Here is a 17,199-nt window from a genome sequence, read left to right as displayed (position 1 = left end):
GGCAGAGCGCAGGCTGCATTTTTCCCGCCGCCCCTGTGCCCCCTGGGGCAGGAGTCTCATATAGGCTGCAGGGGGAGGGTCTGGAAGACTGGTACCTGGGGCCGGGGAATTGGCTTCTGAGGCTTCTTGGAGCCAAGCTTTTTCATGGCGTTATAGTACTTCTTCTGTTCCTCCGTCATGAAGATGTCTTTCCCTCCAAAGTATAGTGGGATGGGGCCCGTAAGGTTGGGGAGTCTCCCTTCTCAGCTTCCAGGACCTCCCTACCTCAGGCACCACCCTTAAAGCCACCCCCACCCCATCGGGGGGCCCGGTGGGAAAGGGGGAGGGGCCAGAGAGGGGGGTTGAGAGAAGAAGAGGAAAGGGGACTGAGGGGTCCAGAGAAGGGAGGGGTAGGGAGTGGGTGACCAACAGAGGAAAGGGGCAGCGCGGCCTCACTGCCTGCTTTGGGGCACTTTCCATCAATGTCTCCTTGGGTCCTCAGAATGAGCCGGCCAGGCAGGCGGCGCGAACCTCATTTTGTACGTAAGGAAACCAAGGTTCACGGAGGCCACAGCACTTGTTCAAGGTCACCTGGTGGGATCTGAGCCCAGGCTTGCTGCCTCAATCACACCACCAGCGTGAGCACAGCAGGTGCAGAGGCAGCATTTGTGAAAAAATAAAGGAAGGAGTGGACGAAGGGAGGGAGGAGGGAGCCCAGCGAGGGGAAGGCCCGAGGGGGGGGTCGGGCTGGATACTCATCTTCTTCTTCTGCTGGTTGAAGTTGTCGATGATGACGCCGATGAAGAGGTTGAGGGTGAAGAAGGAGCCAAAGATGATGAAGATGACGAAGTAGAGGTACATGTAGAGGTTCACCTCGTACTGCGGCTGCTCCTCCTTCTGCAGAGGCCACAGGGTGAGATGGGGGGCCTGCGTGGGCTGGGGGCACAAGCTGCCTGCTCCCTGCTCCCATCCACCCCCAGGCACCAGGGTCTCGGGGGCTCCTGAAAAGGTGACCCGGGGTGGGGATGGATCTGAATCCTCTCCCCTGGCTCACTCACCAGCCACACCTCGGGGACCCCCACTCACCTCCCGGGAGTCCACGGCTGCATACATGATGTCCATCCAGCCCTTGAAGGTGGCCTGAGAGAGAAGGTGTGGTTGGGTGTGAGGGGAGGGGCCTGCCCCCTGCTTCCATCATCCACGAGTTTCCCTCCCTGCCCCGACCTGGTCCTCCCCAGGGGCTGCCTGCCCCGAGCCCCACTGGGTAGGCATCAAATAGAGACCAGAGAGGTACAGACACTACCTCTGGGTCCCACAGCCCTGGAAGCAGGGTGGGCGGCCCCCCAACAAGGAGCGGCAGTGGGCCCAGACACAATGAGAATGTGGGGGGGGGGGCACCTCCGTCCCAGCCTCACGCAGGGGTGGCGGGTCACACTCACCACCTGCAGGAGGGAGAGGTAGCCCAGACCCACGTTGTCGTAGTTGACCTTGACATTGAGCCAGCGGACCTGGCCTGTGTGCATCAGGCTCTCGCACTCGGACTTGTTGTTGACCTCGGAGATGTCGAACCTCTCGGAGGTGGTGGTGTTGATGCAGTAGTAGAACTTGCCGGCAAACAGGTTGACGCCCATGATGCTGAAGATGAGCCAGAAGATGAGGCAGACGAGGAGCACGTTCATGATGGAGGGGATGGCTCCCAGGAGGGCGTTCACCACCACCTGGGGGCCGGGGGAGGGGTCACCACCAGATCCTCTCCCAGGCTGGGGTGACACCCGGTCTCCTCTGCGAGAGGGCTCCCCACCCACACGAACCAGGGGACCACGCAGGGCTGGGCCATGTTGCTCAGGGAAGGCTTCCTGGAGGAGGGCCCGTCTGAGCCAGGCCTGGGGGAGAAGTCTGCGGGGCTTTACGCGGGGCGGGGGGATGGCAAGCAGGGAGTAGGGCTGGGGGGTTGCCGGCCCGGTGGCTGAAGAGGGCTCTCTGCTTGGTTGGAGCCATCAGCCCAGAGTGGGGGCTGGGCTTCTCTGGAAGCAGCCCGGCCACGGGTCACCAGGCAGGAGACAAACACTCTTTCCTCAGCCCCCATAGGAAACTCAGTCCCCGTGACCTGGTCCCCTGCTCATCTGCCCGCAGGATTAGAGGAAGAGACCCAGAAAAGAAGCCAACAGGGTCTTTGAAGCAGCAGGACCCTTGGGACCGGAGTCCTGGGCCCCGCCAGCCCCAGCCACCCAGGCCAACCTCATTCTCTCCGGCTGCACTGAACCTGACAATTATCTGTTTTCAAGCAGAAGCCGTTTCATGACCTCCAGACACAGTGGGTGGCACAAGCCCGGTGATGCCCAGGGGAGCTCGATTCCTGGCCGGGACACCAACCAGCCTTGCGGCCACGGCCAGGTCACTTTCCCCTGGTGGAGCGGGGTCCCGGCTCCTGGGCTGGGAGGGCCCAGCGCTGGCTGGCCTCTCGCATGACCAGGAGGGAGTCCCCAGGCTGAATGCACTGCTGACCTGCAACCAGCTGCTTCGCGGAAGCGTGCGCCTCCAGAGTGGGTCTTGCTCCTAACAGAGTCCCCCGCCCCGCCCCCGTGCCTGGGGAAGTCCCATCGGTCTTGCCCGAACCCTGTATTTACCTGTCACTTCCGCCCTCAAGGGCCTGAGGGAAGGGCGGGCAGGCTCGGAGCCCTGGGGGGCCCCAGTCTGAGGCTGGGGAGGGACACCTATAAACCCACAGACCTGCTGTCCTTCCTCTCCTGCTGCCTGGGTGCCCGCAGGCTCTTCCTGGGAGCCGCTGCAGCCTCTGCTGCCCCCGAGCGGTGGCAGAAACGAGCGAAGGAGGGGGCCGAGGGCGGGAGCGGGCACTTGGGCTGGTGCGGGAGGGTGCCTGGGGAACCCCAAACTTGGACCCCTGGTGGTGGCTGGAGTACAGACACGCCCCCAGCCCCCTTCCAAGCTGTGGCTGCTCCCCGAATCCTCAGCCCCACTCAGAGTCCCCCTCGGCACCCACCCTCATGCCCTCGAATCTAGACAGCGCCCTCAGGGGCCGCAGGGCCCTCAGCGTCCGCAGGGATTTGATGGGTCCCAGCTCCGAGTAGCCCAGCCAGTTGGCCACCAGGCTGATGATGGACACCTGTAACGGGAGGGCGGGGAGGTCAGGGAGTGCACGGCCCGGCCACAAGGACCGCCTCCGGATCTGGCGGCGGGGCGGGGCGCGGCGGGGCGGGGCCTCACGTCCACGATGAGGAAGTCGAGCCAGCACCAGGCGTTGGTAAAGTACACCTTGAAGCCGTAGGCCACCCACTTGAGCAGCATCTCCATGATGAAGATGTAGGTGAAGACCTTGTCGGCATACTCCAGGATGGTGCGGATGACTCGCCGCTGCTCGATGTGGATGTCCTCGAAGGCCTGGGGGCAGCAGCAGGGCAGGGTGGCCAGGGCGCGGGGGAGGGCCAGGGCAGCAGCCACGTCCCTACCTGCCTGATGCTGCTGGTTCCCAGGGGTCTGGCACCGGGGCCAGGCAGGGGCAGACTCCGCCTGCCCGTCATGGGGGGGTCCCGTGCGTTCCCAGTGGGGAGAAGCCCCTCAGCTCCCCTTCCACAGGCCCTTCACTAGCCTGCTGGGGGGGTTCACAGTGACACATCCTGCCCCCACCCCACCCCCAAGGCCCCAGGGCCTTCCCCACCTGCTCCCTGGTCGCGACCTGTCAGCCAGAGCTGACAGAGCGTGGAGTCAGAGCTCATCTGTCTCTCTAAGGAAATGAGCACAGTCTACAGCACGTGCTGGAAGCCCTGGTGAGTTCTTCAGGATTCTCTGGGTTTGGGGTTGTGTGGAAAGTTGGGCGCCCTGGGAGGGCCTGCTTCCGGCCTGGCCCCCAGCCTCTGCCCGTGCCCGACCCCCCCGCCCAGGTCGGCGCCTACCAAGGCTCCACTGCTGAGCAGAATCATGAAGACAATGAAGGTCTCGAACCAGTTGTGCTCCACGATCTTGAAGCAGGCCCGGCGGAGGGTCCACCACTTCTTGCCTCGGCCCTGGGAGATGTCCACGTAGAGGCAGGGAAAGCGCTGCACACAGGCTGGGGTGGGAGGGTGGCAGGGGCACCTGTCACGGGCCTGGGCGCTGCCTTAGGAGGCACAGCTCCTGCCTCCGTCCCAGGATGCCGCCCATGACCGCACGCAGAGACGTGCCCGAGCAGCGCGGTGCAGGCCACCAGCGCAGGGCCTGCAGCCGGCAGCTGTCCCCACCCTCCCCCGCCTCGCCCAGGCAGCCTTCCCTCTGCACAGCCCAGGCCCTCCGCGCAAAGATGTTCCTGCGGGCTGGGCCGGCCTCTCTCTGGAAGACGAAGCCGAGGAGGAGGAGGAGGACAGGCTCAGAGCAGGCACAGCTGGGCGCCCGCTTCGTGCTGGCCACACTCAGGGCTCTGTGGGGATTCTGCACAGCAGCCCGTGGGCTGACGCTCCTGTCACCACTGCACACGCTGCAGGGGTCAGGGGGTCAGGCGCCAGGAGGCATCCCCAGCTTTGACACCCCTTCCCGGGGTTCTGTTCTCCTGGGGTGCAGCAGGGCAGCATCGGAGGAAGAAGGCCCTGCCTGCTTTTGGTGATGTGCCTGTCCCCGAGATGTCCCCAAGGAGGTGACGGGCTGCGGCTGGAGCTGTTGTCCGCCTCAGGCCGTGGGCTGGCCTGCTCCTTACGGGGTCTGCTGGGTGGGAGGGGAGGGGTGGGACCCAGCAGAGGTGGGGGCGCGCAGGCGGGCTGGCCCTCACCCTCGGTGAAGCACTCCTCCGGCTGCTCCCCCTCGGGGTTCTCCTCGGCCTGTTCTTCTGGGTCCTCCTCCGGGGGCTTGTAGTCGACAGTGCTGCAGACGGAGGAGTTCCCATCGAGAGGCTGCAGCGGCTTCTGCGGAGGCCACAGGGTCACGTGACCCCCGGGTCCTCCCACCAAGTGGGACCGAGGAGGTTGAGATGGGAGACCAGAAGGGAGGGACCAGTAGGGAGAAGGGAAAGAGGGGTGGGGCAGGCTCAGTCATTCATTCAAGCCTGGATTATGCAGCCAGTACCGGGGCCTGTGCAGAAGAACCACAGGCGCTGGTCCTGTCTTTGGGACACTTGGGTTTGGAGTGGGACAGGAATGAGGCCTGGGGAGGGAAGAGGTCAGGATAGAGCCGGGGCTACTACAGCCCACAGATAAGGGCATGTGGTGCCCCCAAGGTCTGTTTGGCTGAGGAACCCAGAAAGGATGGAAATTTTTCCGCAGCCAAAGCTCCAGCCTGAGGCCAAGGGGACCTGATGGGAGTGGGTGGGGTGGGGGGGCTGGTGCTCCAGGCTGGCCAGGCCTCCCCCACCTGCTCCTGGTGCCGCTCCAGGCCGGCCTCCTGGCCCAGCCTTCATGCCTCAGGTGGCCCCCTTGATGGCTGGGGGTGAGGCCCCTGAAGAGGAAGATGGAGAGGGTAGCCAGGGGAGCAGGGGGTGGCTGTCAGAACAGTGGCCAGAAAGCCAGGGAGGGTCTCGTGCCCATTTGACAAAAAAGGAAACCGAGGCACCGGGCGTTGGGTCGGGCAGGGCCCCCACGGAGCCACACGCCTGCCTGTGCACCCCAACTCCCACAGCCCCCACAGGAGCCGTGCTTGCCCCCCGCCGAGAGCCGCCGGAGCCTTGGCCCCGGCTGCCATGCAGCCCTCCTCCACCCCTGCTCCTCATACCGAGGTTCGTGCCACGTTTTCCAGGGTATTTATAGCTTGGCAGGCGCTCGGCTCCCTGGTAAGTCAGCGTGCCACGTATTTGGGGGAATCAGGAGTCAAGCGCTTTCAGGGCAAAGTTTATTCAGGCTCTGGTGCCAGCCGGGCCCACACCGATAGGGTGGGGGTGGGCAGGGGGCCCCGCCCTAGCTTACGGGCTCGTCCTTCCGCTGCCGGAGCTGGAAGGTGGGCGAGGGGGCTCTGCCCGAGCTTCTGGGGTGACCGCCAGGGCCTCCCCGACCCTCGCAGGGGAGGGGCACCTCAGCCCCGCAGCAGGCCCTCTGCACGGGGCACGGGGAGGTCGGGTCTCCTGCTGAGGCTGCGTCCCAGCTCTCATTTCTCCTTGAACCCAACCCCACTGGGCCCCTGACCCTTCTCAGAGTCCCCAGCCCAGACCTGGCACTTGGGCCCACACCAGGTGGGGTCGAATCAGAAACAGATGACTATGGCAAGGACTTGGCAGGAGCTTTAAGTCCAGGGGGGGATTAAGAGAGGCCCCTTGGGTTCCAGCCCTGGAGCTAGGGTGCCTCAGGTGAGAACATGCCGTCTCAGAGCGCCACCTGTTGGGGAGAGGGGACCCAGGTGGAGTTGTGAGGCAGGGGTGAAGGGAGAGGCGTAGGGTATTAGGACAGGCAGGGCAGGCCATAATAATTGTGTTAATAACAGTAATAACAGTCACCATTCATAGAGAGCTGACTGTGCTTTGCACACAGCATCTCATCTAATGCTCACTGTAATACCATGAGGTAGGTACCATGACCCCATTTTACAGATGGAGATACTGAGGCTTGAAGAGGATTTGTGCCATGTTCAAGGTCACACAAAAATGTAGAGTCGTGTCTGCCTGACTCCTGACCCCTCGATCCGGGCCCTGCAACGGGCTCACCTTGCCATCCTCAGGCTCTGAGAAGGTGTCCGTTTCCTCCTCTGTGGGCATCTCCAGGTCGGACTCCTCGGAGGCGATGGGCACGTGGATGGTCAGGTAGGGGTTGTTGATGAAGTTGAGGTGATCCAGCTCGATGCTGGAGGGAGGGCCGTCAGCCAGGCCCATGTGGTTCAGGATGTGATTGTCCTTCTTGAGGTCCTTGTCATCTTCCTCTGGCGGTGGCTCCTTCTTCTCATCCTCGGAGGCACTTTCCCCAGCCTCGCTGGCCTCGCCGGCCTCGCCAATCCCCCCAAGGCTGAGCATGATAACCTTGGGGCTCAGGATCTTGCCGTGCAGCAGCCCCACGAGGAAGGCTTTGGTGAAGCCGAAGCCCCACTTGATGCGCGCGATGGCGATCTGCAGGTTGTTCATCTCGCCGTCCTCGTCCGAGGCCGCCAGGCTGTCGGCGCTGAAGGAGCTGAGCAGCAGGGCCAAGAAGAGATTCAGGACCTGGGGAGCAGGGGGCAGGGGGAGCCTGAGCTCAGCCTCTGGGCCCCTGAGGGTGCCACCTTGAGCCGGCGCAAGGGTCCTCGGGGCTCCAGATCAGACCTACCTCATGGTGGACAGTTAAGAGGACATCACCTAATGGAGCCCTTGCATCTGCTTGAGGAGATGAGGAGTGCTATTGTCATGCCCACTTTACAGATAAGGAAACTGAGGCTTGGGCACATGAGAGGACCCTGTTGACCATGGCAGAGACAGGGTTTGAGAAGGCCCACGGGGTGGCAGGGACTCTTTCCATGACTCTGTCCTCCACCTCCACTGCCAGGGGACGCGAGCCCAAAAAAAACAGGGCTCATGTCTCCAAGCTTCCAGAACTTATTGGGAACCTGAATCTTTTGAGCCTTCTTTCCTTGTCTGGTAAGTAGGACTTTTAATAGATCCTTGCTCCTGGTACTCAGATGCCTGCCCCCTGTTGCTGTAGAAGGGGTGTCTGACTTACCGCTGTTCACTCCCTTTTCTTCCCTTGGGGTTCCCTGTTCCATCTGATTCTCTTATCTTGGCCCCACTGAGAGGGACTTAAGATGCTACTGTAACAGTCACCATTCACAGAGAGCTGACAGTGCTTTGCACACAGCATCTCATCTAATGCTCACAGTAATACCACGAGGTAGGTACCATCACTCCATCTTACTCCTCCCCTTAACTTTATTTTCCAGTGGTCATTTACTGAGCCCCTCCTCCTGAGTGCAGAAGTAAGTGGCCTCAGTTTGCTCCCAGCCTAGAGACAGACATTTGATCAGACAATTACAATGCAGTGGGTTTGCACAAAGTAGAGACAGGGCTGCACAGTCTTTGAAACCACGCTGCTTGCTTTGAACCCCCGTTTCCTAGCCGTTTGTCCTGAGGCAAGTCTTATCACTGCTTTGTGCCTCAGTTTCCTCATCTGTACAATGGCGATGATTCCAGTACCTACCTCCTCACATTGTTATGAGGATTACAAGGTCAATACAAGCAGAGCACACAGTAGGCACTCAAAACGTGTTGGCTGTTATGTGTGCAATAATAGAAGACTCTACAAGGTACAGGGAGGAGTGCAATTAACTTTGAGACCAGCTCGGCATTTTATGAATGAGGAAACTGAGTCCCAGAGAGGTGGAGTGACTTGCCTGAGAACGCGCAGCACAGTCAGAACTAGAATCCAGGTTTCCAGTCATTGCACAACTTGAGGACATCATTTATTTAGACTACAGTGTGAATGGCCACCCCAGAGGTTGTGCAATGCAATGGTCCTGCCTTCCACCAGCCCATCCTCCAGGGCAGTGAGGAGGAAGGTGCAGCCTGGCTGGAGTGGTCCTGGCTCCTGTCAGCCAGAGGCAGGTCTTACGCTGGGGGCCTCAGGGTGGGGCTGTGTGAGTGGACATGAGGAAGCAGGGTTAACTGTACTACACCATTTTCTATAGGGCTTGAGCATCCTCAGATTTTGGTATCTGCAGGGGATCTTGGAACCAATCGCCTGAGATACCAAGGGGGAACCGTACATGTGACTGCCACCCTTGACCATCTTCTCCATGCGTCTCACTGTCTGGCTTTCACCAGTGTCCTCCAAGGTCTTTTTGTCATTGTCTGAATTATCATGTTGACATAATACCTTTAAAATGTATGTATATTGTTTGCTGCACATCTTCTCTCTCTGGGAGAAGGTACTGAGGGGATTTGTCCGCATTGCCATGCCTTCTAGCTACTTTTCTGCCTTTGCCCCCCACCAAAATTTACTGGTCTCTCTCTCCCTCTCCGGGGGGAGGTGTCCAGTTGCCAGAAACACATCTGAGATGGGAATTAGCTGCTCTCTGGGTCAGCAGGGTTTGCACACGGCTCCTGCCCGGGACAGAAATAGCCGCCTCAGGCAAGGCGTGGGGGGTGGGTTGAAGGGAAGGAGGACGGACATCAAGTTCCTCCGGAGGGCACTGAGGGGTGGGCTCCCTATGGCCTGGTCATTTCCTCTTCTTCACAGTAGCCCCAAGGGACTGCCCGACTGCTGTGGACGCGGGGGACCTGGGTCCCCACGCTCCCTGGCAGGGTGCCCGCTGGCAGGCGCTTGCTTCCACGAGGCTGGGAGCACGGTGGGCGGGGACAGTGCCCAAGGAGCTGGCAGTGCCACCTCCCTTGGCAGCTCCGCTCCCTTTGAGCAAAGTGGGAGAGCCACAGAGCTTGGCCAGAGAAGGCTGTCAGCGGTGGGTGGGGGTGTGCGCGTGCGTGTGTGCGTGCGTGCGTGTGAGATGGGAGGGTGTGGGTGCGACACGCACAGAGGCAGTGCAGTGCGGTGGTTCCGGACTCTGGGACCAGACTGGGTTCAAATCTGCAAAGGTTGCTCATCAACCTGTTAGCCTTTGCTCTACAAAATAGAGATAAAACAGCAACTCAGCATTAAGAGATTAATACCTGCAAAGTGCTCAGAATGTTGAATAAACATGAATAGAGGTCAGCTGTCATCGCTGGTACTGCTGATACAACGTCATCATAGTAGCTTTACTGCTGGTATGGATGCTACTGCTATTGGAGTTACACAGACCCAGGTTCTAGTCCAGGCTCAGTTTCACACTAGCTGTGTGGTTCTGGGCCGTGCCTCCTGAGAACATGAAGCCAACATTACCTGCTGCACAGGGTTGTTGAGAGCATTAGGGATAATACACATAAAGCCCCTGGAGCAGGAATCGGCCCGTGGCAGGAGCCCAACACCGGGAGTGTGACACTGGCTGGTGGCGGGTACCGAATCTGCCACTGCTCCCCCCCATGCCTGTAACATTGGGACTCCCCTGGCCTCATGGGCCAAGTGCTTTGCTAAGCACTTAGACATGTGTCATGTAATCCTTACGACCATCCAACGGAGTAAGTCACCACCCCAGCATCCCCATTTTCCAGATGAGAAAAACTGAGGCCAGAGAGAAATAACTTGCTCAGGATTTCCCAGTCAGGAAGTGGCAGAGTGGGGGCCTGAAATGTTTTTGAGTTTACACACACACAGACAGAACCCCCCTACAGATCCTTTTAGTCACCTCCAGGCCCTTAGACTTGCCCTCACAAACCTCTACTCAGAGCCTGCTGCCCCCAACCCACCCCGAATTCTGCCCCAAAGTTCTGCTCGGGCATCTTCCCTCACTCTCCCCACTCCCTAAGAACCCCCACCCCCTCAAGGAAGAGCCAGCCTGGGTTCTGCTGTCTAGCTGTCCCCATCCCATGGTCCCCTCCTCAGTCGCGGTGACACCTCCCACCACCAGTCTGGCCCTGCCCCGAGCCGGAGCTCAGCCATATCTGAGAAGCGCGGACCTAGCAGCTCAAGGACTCCACAGGCCTTTGCGGAACGTGGGGACATGTGCCTTCCCACCCCCTGTTGCCCAGGGCAGCGTCGGCCACCACGGGGCCAGCTGGGCACAGCTCTCCTGGCAGGACTGGCCCCAACCCCGAGGAGGGGAGGAGCAGGGTCAGCAGGTTGAGGAGAGACGCCTTCCCCAGCCCCAGCCATAGACATCCTGGTCAGCTGGACCACAGCCTCACACCCCGTTTCTCATCGGCCCCTGCACCTCCTTCCCTGCACCAGCCCCACACACAGGAAGCGGCAGGATGGACGTGGCCCATGCCATCTCCGGATCCTCCCGACACCCGGGCCATTTCCTGGGAACAGAGGGTGAGAGGGTAGGAGGACAAAAGGGCCAGGAGCTCCTGGCACCAACCCCACGCTGTGCCTTCTTCGGTCACAGTCAGTCCTCCCGGCACCCCCGGAGGTGCCTACCATTTTTCTTCCTCGTGAATTTAGGGTACCCAGTGGGCCAGAGAGCAGTGATTCGTTCAAGGTCACAGAGATGGCGAAGGAACTGGGACTGGCATGTGGGTCAGCATGACTTCACTTATTACTTTACCCAAAACACTCAGTCTCAACAGTACCACTCGCAGTGTGGTCCCTGGACCAGCGGCAGTGACATCGCCCAGAGCTCATTAGAAATGCAGATTCCTGGACTCCGGCTCAGAGCTGCCGCATCTGACTCTGAGCGATGGGGCCAGGAATCTAGGTTTTGAGAAACTGCCAGGTGATTCTTAAGCAGGTTAAAATTTGAGAGCCACTGGCTTAAACCATACAAAACCGCCCTTCGGGGGTCAGGGGAGGTAGAGACACTCCTCAGCGATTTCACACAGTGTCACCTCATAGAAAACGGGCCTTTCAACGCCAGCTTGATTTAAAGGCGATAAAAGCACGGAGAGGCTTCGGACCCTGGGACTTCCTGGGTAAAGGTGGGGGAGCCCACCCAGCCGGCCTCACTCACCACCAGGTTGCCGATGACCATGACCATGAGGAAGACGGTGAGGCACATGGCCTGGCCGGCCACCTCCATGCAGTCCCACATGGTCTCGATCCACTCCCCGCACAGGATGCGGAAGACGATGAGGAAGGAGTGGAAGAAGTCGTGCATGTGCCAGCGGGGCAGGCTGCAGTCGGCGGCGATCTTGCACACGCACTCCTTGTAGCTCTTGCCGAAGAGCTGCATGCCCACCACGGCGAAGATGAACACGATGATGGCCAGCACCAGCGTCAGGTTGCCCAGCGCCCCCACCGAGTTGCCAATGATCTTGATGAGCATGTTCAGCGTCGGCCACGACTTGGCCAGCTTGAAGACCCGCAGCTGCCGGGCAGGGGGAGGCCGGGGGCCCGTGAGGCCCGGGGACCCCCGGTCCGACCCCGAGGGAGCCCCATCCTGACAGGGGAAAGAGCAGTCCCCCGGCCAGGGACTGAACCCAGGTCCTCGGCAGTGAGCGCGCAGCGTCCTCGCCACCCGACCGCCAGGGAATTCCCAGGAAGAACTCCTTTGAATGGCTCCAGCTCCCACCCTGCTGAGGGACGCGAGGCCTCCCTTTACCTCTCTGTTACCTGGGAATGCTCACATCCTACCACCTCACCCTCTTCCCGCAATCAAAAGAAAGAGTCCTTATCTCGCAAAGATACAGGTTAAAGTATTTGCAAGTGAAATGAAATCTCAGGATGTGCTTTAAGATACCACCCCCCATAAAAAGTGGGGGGGGGCAGATAAAACAAGAACTAGAGAATGTTGATGGCTACTGGAGCCAGGTGAAAGCAACACAGTGGTGTATCTTACCTTCTCTATACTTTTGTGGATACATGAGAGGTCCCTCTGGGGTGTGGAAAGGTTGCTAATTCAGAGTCCTAACTTCCCTACCTACGAGCTTCCTGAGCCTCCGCTTTCAGGTCTGCAGTATGGGCCAAAGTCCCCTCCCCACTGCCACCCAAAGTCACTTGGGAGTCAAGCCCAAATGTCAGCTCCTGGGCTGTCATTTTGGTCCCCCAGCAGCCCTGTGTGATATGGGGGAGGGTACCTTTCTCCCGTTTTCCAGTATGAAAGGTTCTGAGAGGCAGAGTGGTGTGCAAAGGGCAGAGGGGGCCTCACTTCCAGCCCTCTGGCTTCTTGGGGGTTTCTCCTCCTGTCCTCTGGGCACCCCCACCCCACCCTTCCTCAGCCCGGGTCCCGGGGCTTCACATACCAGACGGAAGGAGCGGAGCACGGACAGCCCCTGCACGTTGGCCAGGCCCAGTTCCACCAGGCTGAGGGTGACGATGATACTGTCGAAGATGTTCCAGCCCTGCTGGAAGTACTCGTAGGGGTCCAAGGCGATGAGCTTCAGCACCATCTCTGCCGTGAAGATGCCCGTGAAGACCTACAGGGCGAGTGCAGCCCCCGTCACAGCGCCTCAGGGGCAGAGGGCCTCGGGAGTCTCCCACCTCACTCCCACTTCCTGGCAGAGCCCGCGGGGCCCAAGGGGCGGGTGACAGAGCCCTGGGGGCAAGGAGTGGTACCCACGGCCCACAGATGTATGTATGTGAGTGAGTGAGGAGCGGAATGGCCACACCACAGAGTGGGTACCACTCAGAGACTGGGGCCCATCCGTTCCTGGCCTTGTGACTGTGGGCCTGGCACGTAACTTCTGGGGCCTCAGCCCAGTCATAATAATATTCGACACTCATAGAGCATCCTGTGGTTCACGCTATGACTTCATCAGTATCCTGATCTCTATGCAGTTGGGAGGGATGATCACACGCATCCCAGAGATGAGAAATTGAGGCTAGAGAGGTCAGGAGCAAGCTCTCGGTCACGCTGCCCATATGAGGGTGAGTCAGGTCTCAAACCCAGGTCTTGGGGTGCTTAGTTCAGTTTCCTGTCCCTACACGCTACAGCCTCTCTACCCTGGTTGGCGGGGGTCCCAGGACCCAGAATATCTTGGTGGACTCAGAAGTCTAAGGTAGGGGCCAAAAGAGGATGAAGTTGAGGGTCCATGAGAAGCCAGAGCTGACCACCGCCCCACCAACCCTGGACTAGTCTGAGGGCTGCAGAGTCCCTAAAAGCTCCCTAGGCACGGCCCCCCGCCTGCCGGGCACCAGCTGCCCTGGGGCCACAGCCTGCCTGGGCATATGCTGAACCCCACCCGGGAGCTGTCCCTGGCCGTAGCAGGTGCCCAGACGGCAGCAGAGTGTGGGCAGAGGGTGGGCGGGCGGCGGGCCGGGCCCATACGCACACCCCAGCAGCTGCACCGCTGGTCCAGAGCACGCCCTTGCCCCTCCAGCCCAGCCTGGCCACGGCTGCCTCCGGCATCTCCACGGGGTAGACATGCCTGCCTGGCAGCCTGGGGAGTCCAGGGTCTGACTCCCAGGCCACCCACCCTGTCCTTGTCCTGCCCCAGGCCCCAAATCTGACTCTCCCTGGGCTCCCCTCGCCCTCGGGGGAGGGGGACCATCTTGCCCAAGGGTTGTCCTGCAAAGACTGCAAAGGGAACCAGGAAGGGTGGGGCCGGACTGGAGGAGGCGCGGCTTTTTCCCCTTTGTCGGGCTCCACCGGGGCTGGCAACGAGGTGATAATTCTCCTAATGGGCAGGGATAAGCGGGCGGATCAGTGCGTGTCAACAATAGCGGAGCCGCGAGGGCTGGGGAGGGAGTGCCCGGCCACGCGGCCACGCGGTCACGGGGAGGAGGGGCAGTGGGCGGGGGGCTCAGGGCCGGGGCCTCCAGGGTGAGCTGGGGCCTCTTGGGCCTGGGTGCCCATGGCTCTGCACCCCCCACTTCCAGGCCCCTTGGTCCCTCTTAGGCCCACAGAAACCTCTGAAAGTGGAGACACTTGCCATCTAGCCACCGCACCTCCATGCTCCCACTCCCCCATCTCTACCTCCAGGGCGTAGCCTGGACCCCAGACCCCCTGGAGTCCTGATCTTAAGAGGTCAGGCACCTCATCCCCATTCTCTCTGCCCCCAGCTACCCTGAAACCCAAATGCCACGTCCCATGGATCACCCCATACACCTCCCTGGCACATCGACGCATGCCCGCATGTGCCCACATGCTGGGAGAACACCCGAAGCCTGTCTCTTTAAGCCCCCTAGCCGGCCTCGTACTTCCACACAGCCCGCCGGGCCCTGTGGCCCCTCTCGTGTCCTGCCCGGGGAGGACCACCTCTCCCGGGCCGGCTCCATACCAGGTTGCCCACGTTGAGCACTCGGTCGAACTGCTCGGTCATGGGGTAATGCTCCATGGCCATGAAGAGGGTGTTGAGCACGATGCAGATGGTGATGCCCAAGTCCACGAAGGGGTCCATGACGATCAGCTTCACGATCTTCTTGAACTTCAACCACGGGGTGCAGCAGTTCCATATGAGCACCTTCTGGGAACACTTGTACCACCATGGTGGGCACTTCTGGTGGGCCTCTTCCAGCTCTGGGATTAGGGTGGAAACAGACACCTGATGAGCAACCCCCATCACGCGCGCCTTCCTCCACTTAGATCTTTGGGCGGACCCTCTAAACCCCGCCCCTTAGAGCGCCGCACCTCAAGCCCCGCCTCCTCAGGGAGGCCTACTCCAAGCCCCGCCTCTCAGTGGGTCACCCTGGAGACCCACCCTCTAGACCCCGCCCACATGGCCCCACCCCTCAGTAACCCCCGCGCCCAGAAGCCCTGTCCCTTAGCGGATCCTCAGAAAGCCGTGCCCTCAGCAGCCTTACCCCAAGCCCCTCTCCCAGGGCTCTACTTCAGCTCCGCCTTCCCGGCGCCCGCCCACACGGGATGGGGTGACTCCCATCCCCTACTCATGGCCTAGGGCTGTGAGCTGGGAAGGGGCGCGAGGGCCCCAGGAAGAGGCTGGGGGGAGGCCACTGCAGGAGGGTGGGTCCCGGTTCCACCTGCTGCTGCCAGCGCCGCTTGGGAGCAGACCGAGGTTCCCCCTGAGGGCGCTCCCTCCCACTGCCGGCCCCTCCAGACTTGTCCCCAAACACCCTTCCTTTCCCACCAGGGTAGCCTTCTGGAAACATCCCCTGTTCTTGCCATTCCGGCTCTAACCCCCCGGGGCTCTGTAAGGCCCATGGGTGACTCTGCTTCTCCTCCTGGTCTTCCAGGCCTCTGCCACCCATGGGAATTCTCAGCCTGGGTGCGATCTCATTGAATTCCCACCAGAAATGGATAGGGTAAGTATATTAGGGCTCCCACGTCATAGGCGAGGAAAGGGGACTGGAGTCGGAGGCAGCCCCATAGAGACCTGAGTGTGAGGGCATGGCTGGGACACCCCAGGGGTGGGGGCTTCTGAGCCTCAGCCCCCACCAGGAATTAGCAAACGGACCCTCTCAAAGGCTGATGATTCTGGTCTGACGGTAACGTGCCCACCCCCAACCTGGGTGCTACTGCAGTGCCTCAAACTGTCCAAGGCCCCAAACGTCCCACCATGGTCCCAGCAAGGGCAGCGTTCAGTGACCTCCTCGGCCTGCTCTGCCCAGCAGTCCCTGGGGCATTCTGTGGCAGGGCACACAGACACCTGGATGCCCGTCACACAAGGTCAGCTGGGACTGGGCCCTCTAGAGGTTTGCAGAGTCCTTCAGGTCCTTCCTGGTAGACGGCAAGACACCTGGGGAGGGGACCCAGTTCCCTTCTCTGTCAGATTTCCTTGCATCTTCCTTTCCTTGTTTCCCCCTTTCCTCCTCCTCCCACCTTCTTCCCTTCCTCCCTCCCTCCCTGTCATCCATCCATATACTCATGTCTCTTCCCATTCATTAATTTTTCAGCCCATCCATCCATCCATCCATCCATCCATCCATCCATCCATCCATCCGCATGTCTCTCCGCCCTTTCCTCATTACCTTATTCTAGTCTCCTCTGGAGACATGGGGGCAGCATGGGGATCTGAGGGAGTCTGTGACTATCTGGGCAGAGTGACCTTTGACCTTTACCTTTTACCCAGAAGATATTTGAGAAACAGGATCTCCAGTTTCCGGAAGATTGGGCCTTCCTGGTTAGTATTATTATCCTGTCCTTCCCCACTGCCTTGGCAGCCCCCAAGGCCTCCCGGAAGCCCCCAGTTCCCGCCACGACCTGGCTTCGCAGCCAGAATTGGGCCAGGTTAAGCCAGGACTATATTTACCACAGCCATTTCTTCGATGCCAATATTAAGTTACTGTCCTGAAGCTGGGCCCAGCCAGGCCTCCCTGCCCCCACGCCAGGGGCCCTAGAGGCGTGATGGGCAGGATGGGCAGGATGGGCAGAGTAGGATGGGGATGCGGATGCGGGGCTCTCACCTCCCATAGCATCTGAGATGCCGCTGTCAGCGCTGCCGCTCGGCCTCGGGGGCCCCTTCTCCCCCGCCGATGTGTCCAGGCTGCCGTTGCAGTCTTTGCTGTGGGCTGGGTCCCCGACTACCTCCCCACCTTCCAGAGCCTGGGCGGCCTTGGCCTGTGGACCAGCAAGGGTGATGGACATAAAGTCCACCACTGAGCCACGGGGATGGACTAATGGACTCTCAGAGCTTCTTTCTGAGTCCTTCGGGCTGGGGGCCCCACCTTTTGGCCCGTACCCAGCTTACTGTGTGCAGGGGTGGCAACCTTGGTGGTGGTGGTGGGGTGGCAGAGTAGGGACCAAAGTGACCGAGGACATACATCCTGAAGACCCTTCACTCTCTGGAGCCCTGACTGACCCTGCACTCCATGAGATGATGGGTAAATGCACAGCTGCTCCCTGGGGCCTCATCAGGACCTGCCTCTCCCTCAGCCGGGACCCATACGCTGCCCCTAAAGAATCATGAAGCCATAGGTATTT

The 17,199-nt window shown here is 60.6% G+C and overlaps 1 protein-coding gene across 1 annotated transcript in view; it reads right to left on the bottom strand.

Moving 5' to 3' along the window:
• The window catches only part of SCN4A (sodium voltage-gated channel alpha subunit 4), a 28,768-nt gene that overhangs the window by 4,947 nt on the left and 6,622 nt on the right, over nt 1-17,199 (bottom strand). The window contains exons 10-22 of the mRNA XM_057715223.1: nt 16,683-16,836; nt 14,600-14,838; nt 12,623-12,796; nt 11,392-11,748; nt 6,593-7,081; nt 4,736-4,868; nt 3,891-4,045; nt 3,205-3,378; nt 2,981-3,103; nt 1,419-1,697; nt 1,066-1,119; nt 739-876; nt 96-200 (exon numbers count right to left, since the gene is read on the bottom strand). Of these exons, the coding sequence (XP_057571206.1) occupies nt 96-200; nt 739-876; nt 1,066-1,119; nt 1,419-1,697; nt 2,981-3,103; nt 3,205-3,378; nt 3,891-4,045; nt 4,736-4,868; nt 6,593-7,081; nt 11,392-11,748; nt 12,623-12,796; nt 14,600-14,838; nt 16,683-16,836 (2,574 nt within the window). The remainder of the gene's footprint in view (nt 1-95; nt 201-738; nt 877-1,065; nt 1,120-1,418; nt 1,698-2,980; nt 3,104-3,204; nt 3,379-3,890; nt 4,046-4,735; nt 4,869-6,592; nt 7,082-11,391; nt 11,749-12,622; nt 12,797-14,599; nt 14,839-16,682; nt 16,837-17,199) is intronic.

Source organism: Hippopotamus amphibius, chromosome 17, assembly GCF_030028045.1.
Source record: "Hippopotamus amphibius kiboko isolate mHipAmp2 chromosome 17, mHipAmp2.hap2, whole genome shotgun sequence".
Lineage (NCBI taxonomy): Eukaryota > Metazoa > Chordata > Mammalia > Artiodactyla > Hippopotamidae > Hippopotamus > Hippopotamus amphibius.
The sequence above is the reverse complement of the archived record's forward strand: the minus strand, read 5'-3'. Positions and strand labels throughout refer to the sequence as shown.